Consider the following 22,742-nt stretch of genomic DNA (forward strand, 5'->3'; position numbering starts at 1 on the left):
CGGAAGCGCACTATCATGGGTAGGGACGCACTATCACTTGTCTATCATTACCTCATAGACAAGTGTCAGAGAGTGACAGTGAGGGCCAGGAGTCCGACTGGTGTTGAGTAACAAGCGGGGAGCCTCGGGAATCGATGCTGGGACGCATATTCTATTCTTCATTATTGTAAAGGACATAACTGCAGGAATTAAGTTTTTTATGTCGATGTTTGCATATGATGCAAAACTAATGAAAAGGGTTGAGATTGATGAGGATTTTAAGATTTCCTAGGATGACTCGAACAGGTGGCAGAGCTGGTCCGAGAAATGGCTGCTAGGGTTCAACACTAACAAGTGCAAGGTGATGAAAATGGTACAGGAACCATGTGACCAAAAGGCCAATACATGAGACAGGAAACTCTCTCTCTATAACATCTAGAAAAAAAGACCTGGGAGTGGGATTACACCAAATCTAACTCCAAAGGCTCATATAAATATAATAACGTCAGCCGCATTCTCTACTCTGGCAAAAGTCAGGACATCCGTCAGAAACTTGAATAAGGAGGCTTTTAGATTAATGTATACCGCCTGTGTGAGGCCAGTCTTACAGTATGCCACCCCAACGTGGAGTCCCCATCTTAAAAAGGACATTACAAACCTCTGAAAAGTGCAGAACTTTACAACGGGACTCGTCCCAGAGCTGCGAGGGACGAGGTACTAAGACAGACTAGAGGAATTAAATCTGACGCCGTTAGAAAGGAGGAGGGAGAGGGGGGACATGATACAGAAGTGTAAAATATTTAGAGGGATTGATAAGGTGGGAACAGAGGAAATGTTTACAATGAATATCAATACATATACATACATACACACACACACACATCACTTTTATATTACTAGATACGAAGGATCAAGTAATTTTGTGCAGTGCATAATTACAGAGAGAGAGAGAGAGAGAGAGAGAGAGAGAGAGAGAGAGAGAGAGAGAGAGAGAGAGAGAGAGAGAGAGAATAATATTAATAAGCAGACGAAGCGCAAGGTCAGAAGACCCCATCAGCCTGCACCTCTCCTGTTGGCTGGCGGACCTGCGCACGTGGTTACTGCGCAGCAGCAAATTCCAGTTTACCTCATGCGTGTGTTAGTCTGCCCGCCTGACGTGCCGACATCACGTATTATGCTGTAACCCATGATAGCAACTCTTTTTTGGGGGGTTCCCTGCATAGGTTATCATGGCATACTCATTATCTGCGCTGCATTTTATGAAGTGCTCTTGTAAAAATGTTATACATTACCGTGTGCGAAAATGTTATAAATATGTTAGGTGCGAATTAATTAGTTTGCTAGTACATGGCATGTAATAATACCATAAGCAAAATTAGCCTCTGCGTGTATTTCACAATATTAAAGGCAAAGTATATGTAAAAAGCTTTAATACCGTAAGTGCCTAATACCGCTGGAAAAGTTATATTGCAATGGATAATCAATAAATACTTGCATATTTACGTTTTATTTGCATGAAACGTTATATATATATATATATATATAGTTATAGGTGAGAATGCCTGATTGTCTAAAGTTTGAAGCCACATGGTTGGGGCTAGCCTCAACATATTTGACAGTACGAGTGGGCAATGGTATGGGATGAACATAGGTTGGTCGGGATATATATATTATATATATATATATATATATATATATATATATATATATATATATATATATATATATATATATGTCGTACCTAATAGCCAGAACGCACTTCTCGGCCTACTATGCAAGGCCTGATTTGCCTAATAAGACAAGTTTTCCTGAATTAATATATTTTCTCTAACTTTTTTCTTATGAAATGATAAAGCTACCCATTACATTACGAATGAGGTCAATTTTTTTTTATTGGAGTTAAAATTAACGTAGATATATGACCGAACCTAACCAACCCTACCTAACCTAACCTAACCTATCTTTATAGGCTAGGTTTGGTTAGGTAGCCGAAAAAGTTAGGTTAGGTTAGGTAGGTTAGGTAGACGAAAAACAATTAATTCATGAAAACTTGGCTTATTAGGCAAATCTGGCCTTGCATAGTAGGCATAGAAGTGAGTTCTGGCTACTAGGTACGACATATATTTATATATATATATATATATATATATATATATATATATATATATATGTCGTACCTAATAGCCAGAACGCACTTCTCAGCCTACTATTCAAGGCCCGATTTGCCTAATAAGCCAAGTTTTCATGAATTAATGTTTTTTCGTCTACCTAACCTACCTAACCTAACCTAACCTAGCTTTTTTTGGTTACCTAACCTAACCTTACCTATAAATATAGGTTAGGTTAGGTTAGGTAGGGTTGGTTAGGTTCGGTCATATATCTACGTTAATTTTAACTCCAATAAAAAAAAATTGACCTTATACATAGAGAAAAGGGTTGCTTTATCATTTCATAAGAAAAAAATTATAGTAAATATATTAATTCAGAAAAACTTGGCTTATTAGGCAAATCGGGCCTTGAATAGTAGGCTGAGAAGTGAGTTCTGGCTACTAGGTACGACATATATTTATATATATATATATATATATATATATATATATATATATATATATATATATATATATATATATATATATATATATACACACATATATATATATACATATATATATATACATACACATATATATATATACATATATATATATATATATATATATATATATATATATATATATATATATACACATATACATATATATGTGTGTGTGTGTGTGCTGAAGGATTCGAACCAAGACAGCCAGGGCTCCATGCACATTAGCGTATCCAGTACTCAACCCGCTAGACCTCACTGACCGTTCAAAAGAATTGGAAGTCGTCAGACCCTCAACCACATCCCCCCACAGCACTCGGTGCTCAATTTTGGGGACAGATATTTCATCAATTCCATCTACTTATTTACCCATCTATCCATCCATCTAATTATTACCTATACGTAAAATCAACACACGCAATACTAAATATGTTACGATTCCTCTTCAATGTTTCCAATTGCATTGATATATTGAATTTTCACAGATTTCGATTTTCATTTTGATTTAATTATTTTGTGTGACATTGCATTGGAATTAAGCTGTGTTGTTTACCATACCGTTCATATCGTGAGTATAGTTTATATATTTTTCATTGTTATTCATTTCGTTTTTTTTAACTGTTATTATTTTACAGTGATGGGAACATCAGATCATTTGGGAACGCATCAGACGAGGGAGTGGGCAATGGTGGGGAGGACGAGGGGACGGGAGTTGTGGAAGATGGTGAGGACGAGGGGATGGGGGAAGGGGGGGTATGGAAGGGAAGAGGGGATGGAGAAGTGGAGAATGGTTGGGAGGACATGGGGTCAGGGGAGTGGGGGGATGGTGAGGAGGACGAGGGGACATTGGATGGGGGGAATGGTGGGGAGGACGAGGGTACGGGGGGAGGGGAGGATGGAAGGGAGGACGAGGAGACAGGGAAGTGAGAAACGGTGGGGAGGACAAGGAGACGGGGGAGTGTGGAATGGTGGGAAGGACGAGGGGACAGAGGAGGATTGCTGTGGCTCAGCATCGCACATGCGTTGCTGAGTCCCAACAATGCGTGGCCGGGGGTACAGCTAGTACAATAAAAATTTTGACTCCAAATGCACAATAAACACAAATCCTTACTCTATTGAACGCTAAAATATTAATTAGGTTCTTAGTGTTTAACGTTCGAAGTAATCCCTACATTTCGAACGAAAAAAAAATCATTCACATCGCACACTTCACTAGGTCTTATAACTATATTCGGTTTCTTTATTTGTTTTTCTGTTTGTTTTACTTGAGGTCGGGGGCCAGACGCTTAGGGGCAGCCTCGCCAAAATTTGTAAAAGTGAGTTATAATTGTAAGGCGAGTATCATAGTTGAGGTTGAGATTGGCCCTTCCCCCTGCCCCTCTTAAACCAGGGCTGACTTTAATGGCAACAACCAGCGAGTCCTAAGAAGGCTGAAATATGAGTCTGATTTTCCATAGAGTGTATTCCAATTGGTTTCTTGTATATCATTTACGTTGAATCAACGTCGATAATTATATTTCAATGTCGATAAGGTAGATTCATTGACGATAATGTTGACTCAACGTCGACAACGATGACTCGACGATTCATCATTACTCGATCATGTTATTCCCACCGGGGGAGTGAGGACACAGGGGTTAAAAGGAGAAACAGCTGGAGAGAGAGAGAGAGAGAGAGAGAGAGAGAGAGAGAGAGAGAGAGAGAGAGAGAGAGAGAGAGAGAGAGAGAGAGAGAGAGAGAGAGAGAGGGAGAGAGAGAGAGAGAGAGAGAGAGAGAGAGAGGGAGAGAGAGAGAGAGAGAAAGAGGGAGAGAGAGAGAGAGAGAAAGAGGGGAGAGACAGAGAGAGAGAGAGAGAGAGAGAGAGAGAGAGAGAGAGAGAGAGAGAGAGAGAGAGAGAGAGAGAGAGAGAGAGAGAGAGAGAGAGAGAGAGAGAGAGGGAGAGAGAGAGAGAGAGAGAGAGAGAGAGGGAGAGAGAGAGAGAGAGAAAGAGGGAGAGAGAGAGAGAGAGAAAGAGGGAGAGACAGAGAGAGAGAGAGAGAGAGAGAGAGAGAGAGAGAGAGAGAGAGAGAGAGAGAGAGAGAGAGAGAGAGAGAGAGAGAGAGAGAGTGAGAATGGAATACGGGATAGTGGGAGAGTTGTAGTCTGTATGGTAGTGAGCATGGGAAAAAAGGTGGGAGGGAGAATGGAAAGAAGGGAGAGAGAGAGAGAGAGAGAGGGATAATGAATTGGAGTTAAGAAGAGAGTATGGCAGAGAGGGAGGTACGAAAAATTGGAGAATGGGAGAGAGAGAGGGATAGGGAGAGGAAAATGGACATAGATATGGGCACCGCCGGATTCCCACTCTATTGCCGTTCCTAATTTTCTTATAGATATTTTCCATTCTACATATATACCTTCACACATATCCAGGGGTTAAAACAACACTAAACCACATAGTGTTTTAAGTATACTTCGGCTTATCATCAGCAAAGTAACATCTTCAGGAACATGGCACAGATAACTCCAGTATACCAACATTGTATACAACATGTAAACTTGATGGGTGAAGGTAGTTTGATATTCCACAATGTGTTCCCTTGTGAGTGAATTCTCCTGTGAGAGCCGATTATCCTCAGTGCAGTTGTGGCACTCCTTTGGCGGACATGCTCGAATTCATTGTGAAGGAGCAACCATGAAAAGCAGGTGCTATATGAAGCCTCTCCAATGTGTTTTCTTCATTAACTCGTACGATTATGTCGTCAACGTATCTATAGCATATATTGGAAATCAGCTCAGCTATCTGTAGGGTGGAAGACTCAACATGACACGTTAAATACCTAAGCAAACAAGACACTCGATGCGGACCTCATCGCTACACCGTCAACCTTTCAAAGTGAAAAGAAGCCTAGCAAAGACGCTTCGTCGAGTAGAGCCATGAGCATGTCCCGCCAGGATATCTTTAGGTACCATACATGCCGGGAGGTACCATACATGCCGGGAGGTACCATACATGCCAGGAGGTACCATACATGCCGGGAGGTACCATACATGCCGGGAGGTTCCATACATGCCGGGAGGTACCGTACTTGCCGGGAGGTACCATACATGCTAGGAGGTTCCATACATGCCAGGATGTACCATACATACCGGGAGATACCATACATACCGGGAGATACCATACATACCGGGAGGTACCATACATGCCAGGAGGTTCCATACATACCGGAAGGTACCATACATACCGGAAGGTACCATACATACCGGGAGGTACCATACATACCGGGAGGTACCATGCATACCGTGAAGTACCATACATGCCGGGAGGTACCATACATGCCGGGAGGTTCCATACATACCAGGAGGTACCATACATACCGGGAGGTACCATGCATACCGTGAAGTACCATATATGCCGGGAGGTACCATACATGCCGGGAGGTTCCATACATACCAGGAGGTACCATACATACCGGGAGGTACCATACATACCGGGAGGTACCATACATGCCAGGAGGTACCATACATGCCGGGATATACCATACATGCCAGGAGAGGCCGTTGTTGATGCACACAGATCACTATTAATTGAGTAGTCCTTTTCACTAGCATATTAGGGAAGGGACTTTCAACGACTAGGGTGGCCAAAATCCCGCCGAGTTCTCAAGTTTTATGAACGTACCTTCACTAGATTTAAAGGAGAATGTGGACGCGATGTACGGAGATCCCAGTCGCGTTGAGAATTTAAAAGTTCGCTTGGGGATGTGCGATATTATAAGCGTAAGGTGGTAGCCAGGTTTGCCGGTTTTCTCAATGCCACAGAAGTAACCTGGATCGAAATCACAAATTACTCATTCGATTTTTAAACCTCCAATTTCAGCGTTTCCTTCAACAATGAGAGAGTTTGAAGGTGTTTTTAAGATTCTCGTTTCTGTTGTTTCATTACAATGATGACTTTGTTTCGATCATATATTTTTGTGGTGGTGGCATATGGTTGTGGTCGTCAGGGTTCAGCTGGCCAATTGCAGGTGCTTGGGTATTGGCCTCAGAGGTCAGAATGTTAAATCTCGTCATACGTGTATTGGTCTGATGGTTTGGAGGCGGCACCCATGGGGTTCTATGTCTAAGCCAACCTAACCGAGCTTAGCTTATCTAGAGATACCTATCAGGGTCAAAGCCCCCTATCAGTGCAATCCACCTTGCTATCCAATCAGCCACCCACGCTGCCAATCTTAGGTGTGAGAGGGGGAGGGAGAGAGGGGATCTTGTGGGAAAATGGGGGAGAAAGATGCAGAGGATGGGATAGGGGGGAGGGTCGTTTTTGTGAGAGGGTAGGAGACGGGAGTGGCAGAAGTGGAATCTTGGAGAGAAAGTTGAAAAGAGGAGGAAGGCAGGGAAAAGAGAAGAGAGAGAGAATAAGAAAGAAGTGATAAGAGAGGGGCGTGGGGAGCAATGGGTTAAAGGAAAAGGGTCCCGGGTGCAACAAGGTAAACCCCCCCCACCCCTCCCCTTAACAGGAATATATATTTAATAAATGTTTTTGACTGTATTCTATGACAATTTCACTCTAGTTAATCGATTTAGGCCACCAAATGGTGGATTGATGTAAGGTATTACCCTTTCCCGGGGATTTAAATCATAGATACTGTAGATAATAAAATTCTAAATATATGTTTTACTTGTAAACTATTATCAAGCCAAGATCTCCTTTATTTCAAACCTGAATAATTAATTTGTTTAAATTATTAGCCGAGAGAGTGTAGAAAGAGACTTTCCTCTTGACAGAAAACAATTACATTTACTTTGATTCCACATGCAGCAAGCGAGAGAAATGAGTTGCTACCCAATAATTTAAAATGAAAAGATCAAACTAAGTTCCATTTGATACATAGTTTCTCATTTTTCGAGACAGAAATTATGTTAGGCTCGTTAAGGACAACGCCTGAACATCACCACAATTGGACCCTCAACAGCCTACCTCCTTGGTAACTAACTGCTAGGTAACTAGTGGCATCAGGTGTAAGGACACGTGCACAACAGTTACGTCCACGGCTAAGTTGTCAATATCTTAGAATACCAATGCTGGTAAATAATTGTACTTAATCCAGAGATACACACATCTTTTTTTCTATCATTATTTCAATCCTTTATCTTATTCATGTTTACTTACACGACACAAAAATAACAATGTTACTTACGCAGCCGTGTTTCTCTGGCGTGCCTACAGGCGGCCAACATCGTGTTGGTGACGAGCGGAGGCGACGGCCGGGAGAACGAAGCAGACGAGGTCCGGAGTCTGGTGCAGAAGTACGGTCTGAGACTGCTGCTGGTGCTGTACCCGCTGGCCGAGCGTCCCGGCCTGCCTGCCCCGCCGCACGCCCTCGTCCCCATCGCCAGAGAGTCTGGAGGTCGGGTCTTCACCGTCATGGACGAGGGAGTCGGTATAGATTCAAAGGTGAGTCGCGAAAACTATTACTTCTGTATGTTATTGTAAACTTGTATTGCTCCTGACTCGTTAAAAGCGCATGAAACAAGAACAATAATAAACACCTAAATGCATTATACAATTCAACAAATTAAGAAATAAATAACAAGAATTTTGCTGTCAGTTGACTAAATATTGTGGTATTGATCCCTATTGACCAACATGCACCACGTGCCTTGGGACCCACACACCAGGTACCGTGGGACCCATACACCAGGTACCTTGGGACCCAAACACCAGGTACCTTGGGACCCATACACCAGGTACCTTGGGACCCATACACCAGGTACCTTGGGACCCATACACCACGTGCCTTGGGACCCATACACCAGGTACCTTGGGACCCATACACCAGGTACCTTGCGACCCATACACCCAGTATCGTGGGACTTATACACCAGGTACCTTGGGACCCATACACCCGGTACCTTGGAACCCATACACCAGGTACCTTAGGACCCATACACCCGGTACTTTGGGACCCATACACCAGGTACCTTGGGACCCATACACCAGGTACCTTGGGACCCATACACCCGGTATCGTGGGACCCATACACCCGGTACCTTGAGACCCATACACCCGGTACCTTGGGACCCATACACCAGGTACCTTGGGACCCATACACCCGGTACCTTGGGAACCATACACCAGGTACCTTGGGACCCCTACACCAGGTACCTTGGGACCCATACATCAGGTACCTTGGGACCCATAAACCAGGTACCGTGGCACCATACACCAGGTACCGTGGGACCCATACACCAGGTATCGTGGGACCCATAAACCAGGTATCGTGGGACCCATACACCAGGTACCGTGGGACCTATACACCAGGTACCTTGGGACCCATTCACCCGGTACCTTGGGACCCATACACCAGGTACCTTGGGACCCATACACCAGGTACCTTGGCACCCAAACACCAGGTATCTTGGGACCCATACACCAGGTACCATGGGACCCATACACCAGGTACCGTAGCACCCATACACCAAGTACCTTGGGACCCATAAACCAGGTACCGTGGCACCATACACCAGATACCGCGGGACCCATACACCAGGTACCGTGTGACCCATACACCAGGTACCGTGTGACCCATAAACCAGGTATCGTGGGACCCATACACCAGGTACCGTGGGACCCATACACCAGGTACCTTGGGACACATACACCCGGTACCTTGGGACCCATACACCAGGTACCTTGGGACACATACACCCGGTACCTTGGGACCCATACACCAGGTACCTTGGGACCCATACACCAGGTACCTTGGCACCCAAACTCCAGGTACCTTGGGACCCATACACCAGGTACCTTGGGACCCATACACCAAGTACCGTAGCACCCATACACCAAGTACCTTGGGACCCATAAACCAGGTACCGTGGCACCATACACCAGATACCGCGGGACCCATACACCAGGTACCGTGTGACCCATACACCAGGTATCGTGGGACCCATACACCAGGTACCGTGGGACCCATACACCAGGTACCTTGGGACACATACACCCGGTACCTTGGGACCCATACACCAGGTACCTTGGGACACATACATCCGGTACCTTGGGACCCATACACCAGGTACCTTGGGACCCATACACCAGGTACCTTGGCACCCAAACTCCAGGTACCTTGGGACCCATACACCAGGTACCTTGGGACCCATACACCAAGTACCGTAGCACCCATACACCAGGTACCTTGGGACCCATAAACCAGGTACCGTGGCACCATACACCAGGTACCGTGGGACCCATACACCAGGTACCGTGGGACCCATAAACCAGGTATCGTGGGACCCATACACCAGGTACCGTGGGACCCATACACCAGGTACCTTGGGACCCATACACCCGGTACCTTGGGACCCATACACCAGGTACCTTGGGACCCATACACCAGGTACCTTGGCACCCACACACCAGGTATCTTGGGACCCATACACCAGGTACCATGGGACCCATACACCAGGTACCGTAGCACCCATACATCAGGTACCTTGGGACCCATAAACCAGGTACCGTGGCACCATACACCAGGTACCGCGGGACCCATACACCAGGTACCGTGTGACCCATAAACCAGGTATCGTGGGACCCATACACCAGGTTCCGTGGGACCCATACACCAGGTACCTTGGGACTCATACACCAGGTACCGTAGCACCCATACACCAGGTACCGTGTGACTCATAAACCAGGTACCGTGGCACCCATAAACCAAGTACCATGGAACCCATACACCAGGTACCGTGGGATCTAGACACCAGATACCGTGGCCCCCATACACCAGGTACCGTGGCCCATACTCCAGGTGCTATGGGACTCTCACACCAGGTACTGTGGCACCCATACTCGTGAAGACTGTTGGTGTGTGTTGTCACCTGTACTCTGCTCGTCTTCACGTCTACCTAAGCTTTATCCCCTCTAGTCTCTCCTCCCTCTCTTTCTCTTATGTTGCTAGCTCCTCCCTCTCTTTCTCTTATGTTGCTAGCTCCTTCCTCTCTTTCTCTTATGTTGCTAGCTCCTCCCTCTCTTTCTCTCATGTTGCTAGCTCCTCCCTCTCTTTCTCTCATGTTGCTAGCTCCTCCCTCTCTTTCTCTTATGTTGCTAGCTCCTCCCTCTCTTTCTCTCATGTTGCTAGCTCCTCCCTCTCTTTCTCTCATGTTGCTAGCTCCTCCCTCTCTTTCTCTCATGTTGCTAGCTCCTCCCTCTCTTTCTCTTATGTTGCTAGCTCCTGCCTCTCTTTCTCTCATGTTGCTAGCTCCTCCCTCTCTTTCTCTCATGTTGCTAGCTCCTCCCTCTCTTTCTCTTATGTTGCTAGCTCCTCCCTCTCTTTCTCTCATGTTGCTAGCTCCTCCCTCTCTTTCTCTCATGTTGCTAGCTCCTCCCTCTCTTTCTCTCATGTTGCTAGCTCCTCCCTCTCTTTCTCTCATGTTGCTAGCTCCTCCCTCTCTTTCTCTCATGTTGCTAGCTCCTCCCTCTCTTTCTCTCATGTTGCTAGCTCCTCCCTCTCTTTCTCTCATGTTGCTAGCTCCTCCCTCTCTTTCTCTCATGTTGCTAGCTCCTCCCTCTCTTTCTCTCATGTTGCTAGCTCCTCCCTCTCTTTCTCTCATGTTGCTAGCTCCTCCCTCTCTTTCTCTCATGTTGCTAGCTCCTCCCTCTCTTTCTCTCATGTTGCTAGCTCCTCCCTCTCTTTCTCTCATGTTGCTAGCTCCTCCCTCTCTTTCTCTTATGTTGCTAGCTCCTCCCTCTCTTTCTCTCATATTGCTAGCTCCTCCCTCTCTTTCTCTTATGTTGCTAGCTCCTCCCTCTCTTTCTCTTATGTTGCTAGCTCCTCCCTCTCTCTCTCTCATGTTGCTAGCTCCTCCCTCTCTTTCTCTTATGTTGCTAGCTCCTCCCTCTCTTTCTCTTATGTTGCTAGCTCCTCCCTCTCTTTCTCTCATATTGCAAGCTCCTCCCTCTCTTTCTCTCATGTTGCTAGCTCCTCCCTCTCTTTCTCGCATGTTGCTAGCTCCTCCCTCTCTTTCTCTTATGTTGCTAGCTCCTCCCTCTCTTTCTCTCATATTGCTAGCTCCTCCCTCTCTTTCTCTCATGTTGCTAGCTCCTCCCTCTCTTTCTCTCATGTTGCTAGCTCCTCCCTCTCTTTCTCTCATATTGCTAGCTCCTCCCTCTCTTTCTCTCATGTTGCTAGCTCCTCCCTCTCTTCGACGTTTGGCCTCGTGCAGTTGGGATTTTACCGTTTTATCTTATACTTCTAACTTATCCTTATATTTATACCTTATCCCCATCCTTCTTCATTTGTCTTTCTCTTACTTCTATCTTTTCTTACACTTTTCCTCATTCTCTTAATTCTTAAAATCATCTCACTCTCTTGTCTCTCATCTCAGTCTTTTCCCCTGTCATCACAGCTAATTCTCTTGCCTCTCATCTTACTCTCTTGCCTCTCATCTCACTCTCTTGCCTCTCATCTTACTCTCTTGCCTCTCATCTTACTCTCTTGCCTCTCATCTCACTCTCTTGCCTCTCATCTTACTCTCTTGCCTCTCATCTCACTCTCTTGCCTCTCATCTTACTCTCTTGCCTCTCATCTCACACTCTTGCCTCTCATCTCACTCTCTTGCCTCTCATCTCACTCTCTTGCCTCTCATCTCACTCTCTTGCCTCTCATCTCACTCTCTTGCCTCTCATCTCACTCTCTTGCCTCTCATCTCACTCTCATGCCTCTCATCTCACTCTCTCGCCTCTCATCTCACTCTCTTGCCTCTCATCTCACTCTCTAGCCACTCCTCTCACTCTCTTGCCTCTCATCTCGCTCTCTTGCCTCTTATCTCACTCTCTTGCCTCTCATCCTACTCTCTTATCTCTCATCTCACTCTCTTACCTCTTATCTCACTCTCTTACCTCTTATCTCACTCTCTTACCTCTCATCTTACTCTCTTATCTCTCATCTCACTCTCTTACCTCTTATCTCACTCTCTTACCTTATAAGCTTACTTTCTCTTCCTCTCTTTTTCCATTTAACGAACTTATAATGGTCGAGGACGGACCATCACGTCGTTAATTCTTCATCTTCAGATATGCTGGACTGGAGTCAAGTATCATCCACGGAATAGTAAATATTCGCATAAGAATATAGACCAGGAAAAATCTATGTTCCAATTAAGATCCACTTGTTAAAAAAACATAAACATGCCATGTAACATCCACATGCCATGTAACATCCACATGCCATGTAACATCCACATGCCATGTAACATCCACACGCAATGTAACATCCACACGCCATGTAACATCCACACGCCATGTAACATCCACACGCCATGTAACATCCACATGCCATGTAACATCCACACGCCATGTAACATCCACACGCCATGTAACATCCTCATGCCATGTTACATCCAACTGCCATGTAACATCCACATGCCATGTAACATCCACACGCCATGTAACATCCACATGCCATGTAACATCCACATGCCATGTAACATCCACATGCCATGTAACATCCACATGCCATGTAACATCCACATGCCATGTAACATCCACACGCCATGTAACATCCTCATGCCATGTTACATCCAACTGCCATGTAACATCCACATGCCATGTAACATCCACACGCCATGTAACATCCACATGCCATGTAACATCCACACGCCATGTAACATCCACATGCCATGTAACATCCACATGCCATGTAACATCCACATGCCATGTAACATCCACATGCCATGTAACATCCACATGCCATGTAACATCCACATGCCATGTAACATCCACATGCCATGTAACATCCACATGCCATGTAACATCCACATGCCATGTAACATCCACATGCCATGTAACATCCACATGCCATGTTACATCCAACTGCCATGTAACATTCACACGCCATGTAACATCCACACGCCATGTAACATCCACATGCCATGTTACATCCAACTGCCATGTAACATCCATATGCCATGTAACATCCACATGCCATGTAACATCCACATGCCATGTAACATCCACATGCCATGTAACATCCACATGCCATGTAACATCCACATGCCATGTAACATCCACATGCCATGTTACATCCAACTGCCATGTAACATCCATATGCCATGTAACATCCACATGCCATGTAACATCCACATGCCATGTAACATCCTCATGCCATGTTACATCCAACTGCCATGTAACATCCACATGCCATGTAACATCCACATGCCATGTAACATCCACATGCCATGTTACATCCAACTGCCATGTAACATCCACATGCCATGTAACATCCACACGCCATGTAACATCCACATGCCATGTAACATCCAACTGCCATGTAACATACACATGCCATGTAACATCTACATGCTATGTAACATCCACATGCCATGTAACATCCACATGCCATGTAACATCCACATGCCATGTAACATCCACATGCCATGTAACATCCACATGCCATGTAACATCCACATGCCATGTAACATCCACATGCTATGTAACATCCACATGCCATGTAACATCCACATGCCATGTAACATCCACACGCCATGTAACATCCACATGCCATGTAACATCCACATGCCATGTAACATCCACATGCCATGTAACATCCACATGCCATGTAACATCCACATGCCATGTAACATCCACATGCCATGTAACATCCACACGCCATGTAACATCCACACGCCATGTAACATCCACACGCCATGTAACATCCACATGCCATGTAACATCCACATGCCATGTAACATCCACATGCCATGTAACATCCACATGCCATGTAACATCCACATCCCATGTAACATCCACATGCCATGTAACATCCACACGCCATGTAACATCCACACGCCATGTAACATCCACACGCCATGTAACATCCACACGCCATGTAACATCCACATGCCATGTAACATCCACACGCCATGTAACATCCACACGCCATGTAACATCCACATGCCATGTAACATCCACATGCCATGTAACATCCATATGTAATGGTTGCATGACCATTACTTGGCATGACAAAGGCACTAAGCTACATTCACAAGACAATTAACATTCTCGATTTTTTCATTTAACTTGTAATATCACCACGGCAAATAATATTCACGAGGAAAAGAAATAGCCACAATGAAAATAACTGTTATCAATCAAAAACAACATTGTCAGAGTATGTCCACAAATTCAATTATTTTTAACAGGACATGTATTATCATCAAAATTAGCATCATCCATATTTCACACAGCATACACATGACAGTCAATATCCTCACGCTACATAATACTTTTTCCTAATCTGCAATTCTGATAGAGTAATAAAAAGTTACATGTTACAGCATAATTGAATGTCTCAAAACAAAAAAGCTGAGTTTTAATACTTGTACCCGACGACAGAGTTCGCAAGTACTGCTGGATTGTAGTTTAAGAAATAGCCTTATTCTAGCTTTCAGAAGATGTATGATTATTGAATTTAATTGTCATTTTTCAGTTAAATGCATATATTCATTTAGATTGCAGCTTAATTCACCTTTTAAACAAAATTTCGTTATAACTGCATTGTTTAAATTATTTGGTAATGGCAACTTCGCGTAATTCAAACGCGGATGCGATTTACCGTAGAGTATCAACAAAAAATTATCGTGCCACACAGTGGTTGCCAGATTTTATTATTATTATTATTATTATTATTATTATTATTATTATTATTATTATTATTATTATTACTTTCTACCATAGACGTGGCCACACATTTACAATGCTAACCAGCATATATCCATTACCTTCTGTCCTCCATGGACAGGGTGAGAGAAGTGTTAAACATATAGTTCAAGGGTTTATTGAACAATCAACCACAGAAGGTGATTCGGTGTTTTTAAAATGCTACGCTAACCTACATACGTAAATACATAGATACACAGATTTACGTATGCCCTACATAAAGTGTTCGATGTGTCTTTTACATATTGTCATTAATGAGCATTTACAAAGATGAAATGTAATTCTGATCAGCTTCCATATATATACTTTATACACACACAAAAATATACGTACATATACATATATACATACATATATACACACACACATGCATTCACATACATTTGTCTCATTTACTCTGACAGGGTGAGACAGCTGATAGAGAAACTAGTGTGCAATTAAGCACTTAATCGCTGAAGGTGATTAAAGTGCTTTTACAAGCTCAGGTTATATAGTTACATCACATACATACATTGTATAATTGATACATTACATGGTTAATCTTGGGTACAAGTCCAATATATCATCAAGTGTTCCAGTACTCCTATAGTAATTACACAGTTCAGCATACCTAAGCCCAGGAGGGCAAAAGTCAGTCAATATGGGACATTCTACAATATAATGTTCAAGAGAGTGCATGTTTTCTCTTTCACAAAGTTGACACATTGTGTACTCGACATTTGGGTTTTGAGAAAGCTGCCAGATACGTCTATATCCCAGGCGTATCCTGGCCACTATAACATCACATTGCCGGATTCTTGGACTATTACTCCCATATGTGAATGTCTCCTCACGATATCTATCATAATATTTAATGCTACAACTTTCTGATCTTTGTGAATTTGTTAGGTCGGTGAGATCTTCATAAGATATTTGTTTAAGTATTCTCTTTGTCACTGCTTATGAAACACCCATATCAATTTCTACCACTGGTTTTCTACAGGCTGTCTTAGCAAGCATATCAACAGTGTCATGCCTTGAGATGCCAACATGTGATGGTATCCATAGGAATTTAATTTCAAATCTGTTTTCTTTAGCAGCTAAAACATTCATTCAAATATCACTGACTATTTTCTGGGTGTCACTACTATGAGCGTTCAATGACAGGAGTGCACTCTGCGAGTCACAGTATATAAGTCCATTGCCTTTGTCTTTTAAAAATTCAGTGGCAAGGTATATGCCTGCAAGTTTGGTTTGAGTTGTACTTGCCCAGTTATTGACGCGCTTTATTGCTGTGTGTACGAGAGAAGATTGTTCAAATATATTGCATGCACATCCGGTACATCGTCCACCTTTTTCTACAGAGCCGTCGGTATAGCACTGACACAAATCGTTACCCATACTCTGAGAAGTATGGGTACTGAGTACTTTTATCACTATGGTTACTGAGTACTAATATCACGGAGTACTTTCAGTGATGCTTTTCAGTGTTAACTGTTTTAATAATGTAGAGTGCACACTATCTTTCTTGGGCGCATTTACAAAATCAACTGATAGATCCCAGTTATCACATGGAGTAATTGGTTGATTAATCATTAATTGAGTTGGGTACATATTTAATATTTTTATGCAGTTGGCTACCTTGTAGAACCAAAATATATAATCAGATTTCGTTTTTCGTCTATAGACCTCAGGTGAATGCAGCATATTAGAAAGTTTAGCTTGAAACTTCATGTGTTGTCTAGATCTACTCAATGCCTTCACGTCGAAAACTGTGCTAATAGACAAAATTCTCTCACTTATGGTAGGTAATTTTAACTCTGCTCTCATATTAACTATTCACATGGACTTTGGAACCCCAAGGATGAGACGCATAGCTTCATTTTGCAAGGTTTCAAGAGATTTAGTCTCTTTATCAGTATACAGTGTGAGATGTAGAGCATTGTAGTCAATCACAGAGCGTATAAATGATACATAAAACATTCTAGCAAGTCTCACGTTAATTCCATGATTGACACCAACAAAGACCGCCAGGGGTTTTAATCTCTCCCACAGTATCCTCTTCAGAGGAGAAAGGTACCCAGAATTAGGTTGGTAGAAGACAATATGTGCAAGCGTAAGTGAAAGCCCGACAAGGCTCTCCCGAGAGCTGCATATCCACGTCTTAGAGGAGGCTGAGGGTCCATACAAATGCAACCAGAGGTGGTACCTATATATATATATATATATATTAGTATATTTTGGAAGCAGTCTTTCCTGTAGACATATATTATTAAATATGACCGAAGAAGTAAGATTAATAATTCTAACACGAATTTTCTCAATCTTTCGTACATTTCTTTTCACTGTTGGAGGTAATTAAAAAATCAATTCTCCAAAATTCATTTATATTTCTAGTCTGACGCGACACTTGAGCGCGTTTCGTAAAACTTATTACATTTTCAAAGACTTTACACATACACAACTGAATAGAACTTACATATCTCCGATTTGTTTATATCTACATTTGAGTGAGGTGGATGGGGTGAGGTGGTATTTAATAGGGTATTAATTTCATCAACACAAGACAGAACACGAAACAATGGGTATTGAAATGGAAGTGATTGTAGAAAGCCTATTGATCCATATTTCTTGATGCTTCTATATTGGAGCGGAGTCTTGAGGTGGGTAGAATATAGTTGTGTATTAATTGGCTGTTGATTGCTGGTGTTGACTTCTTAATGTGCAGTGCCTCGCAAACGTCAAGCCGTCTGCTATCGCTGTATCTATCGATGATTTCTGTGTTGTTTACTAGGATTTCTCTGTCGATGGTTTGGTTGTGGGAAGAGATTATATGTTCCTTAATGGAGCCCTGTTGCTTATGCATCGTTAAACGCCTAGAAAGAGATGTTGTTGTCTTGCCTATATACTGGGTTTTTTGGAGCTTACAGTCCCCAAGTGGGCATTTGAAGGCATAGACGACGTTGATCTCTTTTAAAGCGTTCTGCTTTGTGTCTGGAGAGTTTCTTATGAGTAGGCTGGCCGTTTTTCTGGTTTTATAGTAAATCGTCAGTTGTATCCTCTGATTTTTGTCTGTAGGGATAACGTTTCTATTAACAATATCTTTCAGGACCCTTTCCTCCGTTTTATGAGCTGTGGAAAAGAAGTTCCTGTAAAATAGTCTAATAGGGGGTATAGGTGTTGTGTTAGTTGTCTCTTCGGAGGTTGCATGGCGTTTCACTTTCCTTCTTATGATGTCTTCGACGAAACCATTGGAGAAGCTGTTGTTGACTAGGACCTGCCTTACCCTACAGAGTTCTTCGTCGACTTGCTTCCATTCTGAGCTGTGGCTGAGAGCACGGTCGACATATGCGTTAACAACACTCCTCTTGTACCTGTCTGGGCAGTCGCTGTTGGCATTTAGGCACATTCCTATGCTCGTTTCCTTAGTGTAGACTGCAGTGTGGAAACCTCCGCTCTTTTCCATGACTGTTACATCTAGAAAGGGCCCTTTCCGTTTTCCGTTGGATCTCTAACAATCAACGGGTCACTAACAATCAGCGGGTCACTAACACTCAGTGGGTCATTAACAACCAGTGGGTCACTAACAATCAACGGGTCACAATCAGCGTGTCACTAACAATCAGTGGGTCACTAATAATATGCGAGTCACTAACAATCAACGGATCACTAACAATCAATAGGTCACTAGCAATCAATAAGTCACTAACAATCAATGGGTCATTAACAATCAGCGGGTCACTTACAATCAAAGGGTCACTAACAATCAACCGGTCACTAACAGTCAGCGGGTCACTAACAATCAGCAGGTCACTAACAGTCAGTGGGTCACTAACAATCAGTGGGTCATTATACTAATCAGCGAGTCACTGTAATAATCAGCGGGTCACTGTAATAATCAGCGGGTCACTGTAACAATCAGCGGGTCACTGTAACAATCAGTGGGTCACTGGAGCCATATGGGGATGAGTGAGATGAACGCTTCATCTCACAAAGCGTGAGATGAATCGAGAGAATCGATTCAACGTGTGAATCGTTGCCTTAGCTTCCCCTGCGGTCGGCCATATTACCATTAGTGCGCACACACACATACATATATATATGTTCTTCCTGACTATTACTTACACCCTCTACGGCTGCGTCCCTCAGGTGAGCATGCTGGTGGCTCTGATGGAGTCCCTGACCGCCGCCGTGGCCGCTGGGGGAGCCACAACACCGGTCCTGATCCACAGCGCGACCTACCAGGGCGGGATAGCCTCCCTCAGCACCGGGGCCTTCTCCCTCGACGACTCCCTGGCCGCCAATGCCCGCTTCGCCGTCTACTACTACGACCTCAACCACGTCGGCAACACCATTCACCTGACCGCGCCTTCGGGAGCCACCTTCGCCTCCGTCAACATGCAGGAGGAGGACGGAGATGTCAACATGATCTCCGTAAATCTCCACAATGCCGAGGTGTGCTGGGTTTGAAGGGGAAATACGACTTGTATACTTAATAGAGAATGTATGATCGAGAACTTTGATGTGAAATGTTTTATTAGAGGGTAATGTGTGTGTTATGTTTCAGCGAGGTGTTTGGAGGTATAAGGTGGAGAACCGCGCAGACTCCCACCAGGCTCTGCATATCCAAGTGACGTCACTGCCCAGCTCTACCAATGATGTGTCTGTGAGAGTTTGGACCAATCAGGACAGTGATGATGTCATCTCTGCTAAAGAAACTCTGCCAATCATTATCTACGGAGAAGTTAAGGTAAGAATATTTTAATGTCTATTTTGGCAACACGGCAATACAAAATAAGTACATTCATTCAATATTGCTTCAGTGTAATTCGTAAATTTTAGTGACGTACAGGACAGGATGATAGTATATAAAATAAAATGTGTCTGTCGGTCTGTCCGTCTGTGTGTCTTTCTATTTGCTTGTACGATTTGGAGGCCAGACGCTTGGGGGTAATCTCATCATGTTTGCAGGGTGACTGGTCTGTGTTCGGGGATGGTCATAGGTGAGGCGGGGTCGACCTCCATCCTCTGTCCCACCTCCACTGTGTATGAAATAGCAAATTAAACTATTCTCCAATTTCGCTACATACTAGAATCCATCCTCACTTAGATTCGCAAAACATACGGTTTTCAATATGATTAAATGTTAGGGGTGTCTTGTATAGTTTATTTACTGAAAAAGACAGAATATATGGAGGACGGTTACAGTGATGAATCGAAAGTGGTGAAGAGCAGAGAAGGTAGTGAAGGGAGGGGAGGGGGGAGGGGGGGAGAAGCTGGTCAGTGAGAAAGGTACGGAAGAATAGGAAACGTGGTGAAATGGAAAGGATGACGGTGAAGGTTACAGATGGTGATGAAGGGTCGGGAAGATGGTGAAGGAAAGGGCAAGTGGTGAAGAGTAGGGAGGATGGAGGAGAGCAAAGCTCGTGAAGAGAATGGTAGGGAATGAAGGAAAATGAAGGTATGGAAGGTGGTGAAGGAGAAGGAAGGTGGTAAAGCGTAAGGAAGGCAGTCAAGGAGAGGGAAGGTAGTGAATTGTAGGGAAAGTGGTGAACGGAAGGGAAGGTGATAATAAGTTGGAAAAAATGAGAAGATGAAGGGTACGGAAGGGTAAGGAAAATGATAAAAGGCTATGGAAGGGGGTGAAGGGATGGTAAGATGGTGAGGGTAAGGAAAAGGAATGGGGTGATTGTGAGGGAAGGTAGTGATGATGATGGATGTTGATAAGAGAGGGAGTGAATTATCGGGGAAAAGCACCAGGCCATTACGACAGTATAGCACTGAGAAGAGGTCAGGATAAGGATTTCGGATGGGACGGGGCATGGAATTGCGCCCAACCACTTGGACGGTTGGGGGGTTGAATACCGACCTGCATGAAGCCACACCGTCGCTCTACTGTCCAGCCCAAGTGGTTGGGCACCATTCCTATGCCCCGTCCCATCCCAAATCCTAATCCTTACCCCGTATTAAGTGCTATATAGCCGTCATAGATATTGATAAGGAATCTAACGAAACCTGGGTAGTGAAGATGGTTAGAGTGACGAGGAAGAACGTGTGTCGCGTAGATGGTTTAACGTTGAAGGGTGTGTTTAGTTAAGACACTAACAGTGAAGATAGGCATGTGTATTGTAGATGGTTTGAGAGATGAAGGCAGCGAGCAGGGAAGATGCAGCCTCCGTCGCCAGACAAACGCCGGGAATCACCTCCAGATATATATAATGTTCTTGTAGTGACCATTGACAAGGATGTTGAACTGTATTACAAGCATGACGTAACTGTTGCCAGATGGGTGGAGCGGCAGTGATGGACGCGGCGGTGATGGCAACGCTGCAGCGGCTGGGCACCAACGCCACGGGGGGCACGTACCCACCAGTCAAGGTGCCCCTCCTCGACCTTGGCACCGGAGGTCAGTAATAACTCATCTTTAAAGGCTTAAGTAACTTTGTAATTGGCGCACATGACTCGGAGCTTCGCTCTACCAGCGGACCTGTATAAATGTTCTCAAAATATTGAGTAAAAAATAAACAAAATTGTAAAATAACAGAAGGAAAACTCGTTTAAATTAAAATAAAACCACACATAAGAATTAAAGTCTAACATAAAGCTGCTGTATTAAATGTTTAGTTAAACATAGTATCATCGACACATTGTCGGTTAGGATTTGCTAGACGGGAATGGAACTATCAAGGGAAAGCACCAAGCCATTAAGACTATATTGAACTTGGAAGGGGTCAGGATAAGGATTTGGAATGGGACAGAGGGATGAAATGGTGTCTTACCACTTGGACGGTCGGCGATTGAACGCCGACCTGCATGAGGCGAAACCGTCGCTTTACCGTCCACCCCAATTGGTTGGGTAGGACTTGCTGGAGAAGATGGCCGTCGATGGGTAAGGACGTATTCCAGAGACCGCATCATTACCCATGCGTACAGCACTTACCTGACTAAATTGTCCTTAAGATATCTTAAAACTTTCTACTGTCCTTCGTCATTAACGTTCATCAGACCATCCTTAAAACTCTTGGCGGCTTCAGAGTTCTGACATCTGGTTCCGCTCTCCATCTGCGACCTCCTCATCCACCCTCCTCCTGCGACCTCCTCATCCACCTTTCACCTGCGACCTCCTCATCCACCCTCCTCCTGCGACCTCCTCATCCACCTTCCACCTGCGACCTCCTCATCCACCTCTCAGCCTGTCCTGTATCTCTCATCTCCGGTCTCTTAACACGCCTCCTCCACATAAGCTGGTCCTCATTATGTTGACTTCACTTTTTATGAGGCATCAGTTGATTAACTCGACCTCCTGTACACAGTTGTTCACGTAATTGTTGCTTAAAGTCTTTGTGGAAATCATAACTTTCAGTTTGCTGTTGCAATTACATTGTATTATTATGCATTTTTTGTAATAGGTAAAAGCGATACCTTTTTTTTAGGTATATTTTTCATATATTGCATTCAAATGTAAATTTGTGTTTTATATTTAAAAACTTATATACA

The 22,742-nt window shown here is 43.9% G+C and overlaps 3 protein-coding genes across 3 annotated transcripts in view; 2 read left to right on the top strand and 1 right to left on the bottom strand.

Moving 5' to 3' along the window:
- Positions 1 to 8,074, top strand: part of LOC123760458 (calcium-activated chloride channel regulator 1) — a 156,311-nt gene extending 148,237 nt beyond the window's left edge. Inside the window, exon 8 of the mRNA XM_069338068.1 lies at positions 7,776 to 8,074. Coding sequence (XP_069194169.1) covers positions 7,776 to 8,042 — 267 coding nt within the window. The 3' untranslated portion in view covers positions 8,043 to 8,074. The remainder of the gene's footprint in view (positions 1 to 7,775) is intronic.
- A 4,633-nt stretch (positions 8,075 to 12,707) lies between these two features.
- On the bottom strand, positions 12,708 to 14,558 carry LOC138372585 (cysteine-rich, acidic integral membrane protein-like). Its single transcript, XM_069338069.1, has 2 exons — positions 14,052 to 14,558; positions 12,708 to 13,910 (listed from the first exon to the last, which is right to left on the bottom strand). The coding sequence occupies exons 1-2, from the start codon at positions 14,556 to 14,558 to the stop codon at positions 12,708 to 12,710; spliced, it is 1,710 nt and encodes a 569-aa protein (XP_069194170.1).
- A 4,638-nt stretch (positions 14,559 to 19,196) lies between these two features.
- Positions 19,197 to 22,742, top strand: part of LOC123760457 (uncharacterized) — a 101,963-nt gene continuing 98,417 nt past the window's right edge. Inside the window, exons 1-3 of the mRNA XM_045746145.2 lie at positions 19,197 to 19,700; positions 19,813 to 19,995; positions 21,531 to 21,651. Coding sequence (XP_045602101.2) covers positions 19,347 to 19,700; positions 19,813 to 19,995; positions 21,531 to 21,651 — 658 coding nt within the window. The 5' untranslated portion in view covers positions 19,197 to 19,346. The remainder of the gene's footprint in view (positions 19,701 to 19,812; positions 19,996 to 21,530; positions 21,652 to 22,742) is intronic.

This window comes from Procambarus clarkii, chromosome 39, assembly GCF_040958095.1.
Source record: "Procambarus clarkii isolate CNS0578487 chromosome 39, FALCON_Pclarkii_2.0, whole genome shotgun sequence".
NCBI classification, from domain to species: domain Eukaryota; kingdom Metazoa; phylum Arthropoda; class Malacostraca; order Decapoda; family Cambaridae; genus Procambarus; species Procambarus clarkii.

What these genes read in the sequence shown, in the direction of transcription:
- LOC138372585 (XM_069338069.1), bottom strand. Translation starts at nt 14,558, where the DNA reads ATGGTCATGCAACCATTACATATGGATGTTACATGGCATGTGGATGTT. An exon ending in ATGTGGATGTTACATGGCAT is followed by an intron (nt 13,911 to 14,051) that starts GTGGATGTTACA and finishes GATGTTACATAG; the next exon opens with CATGTAGATGTTACATGGCA.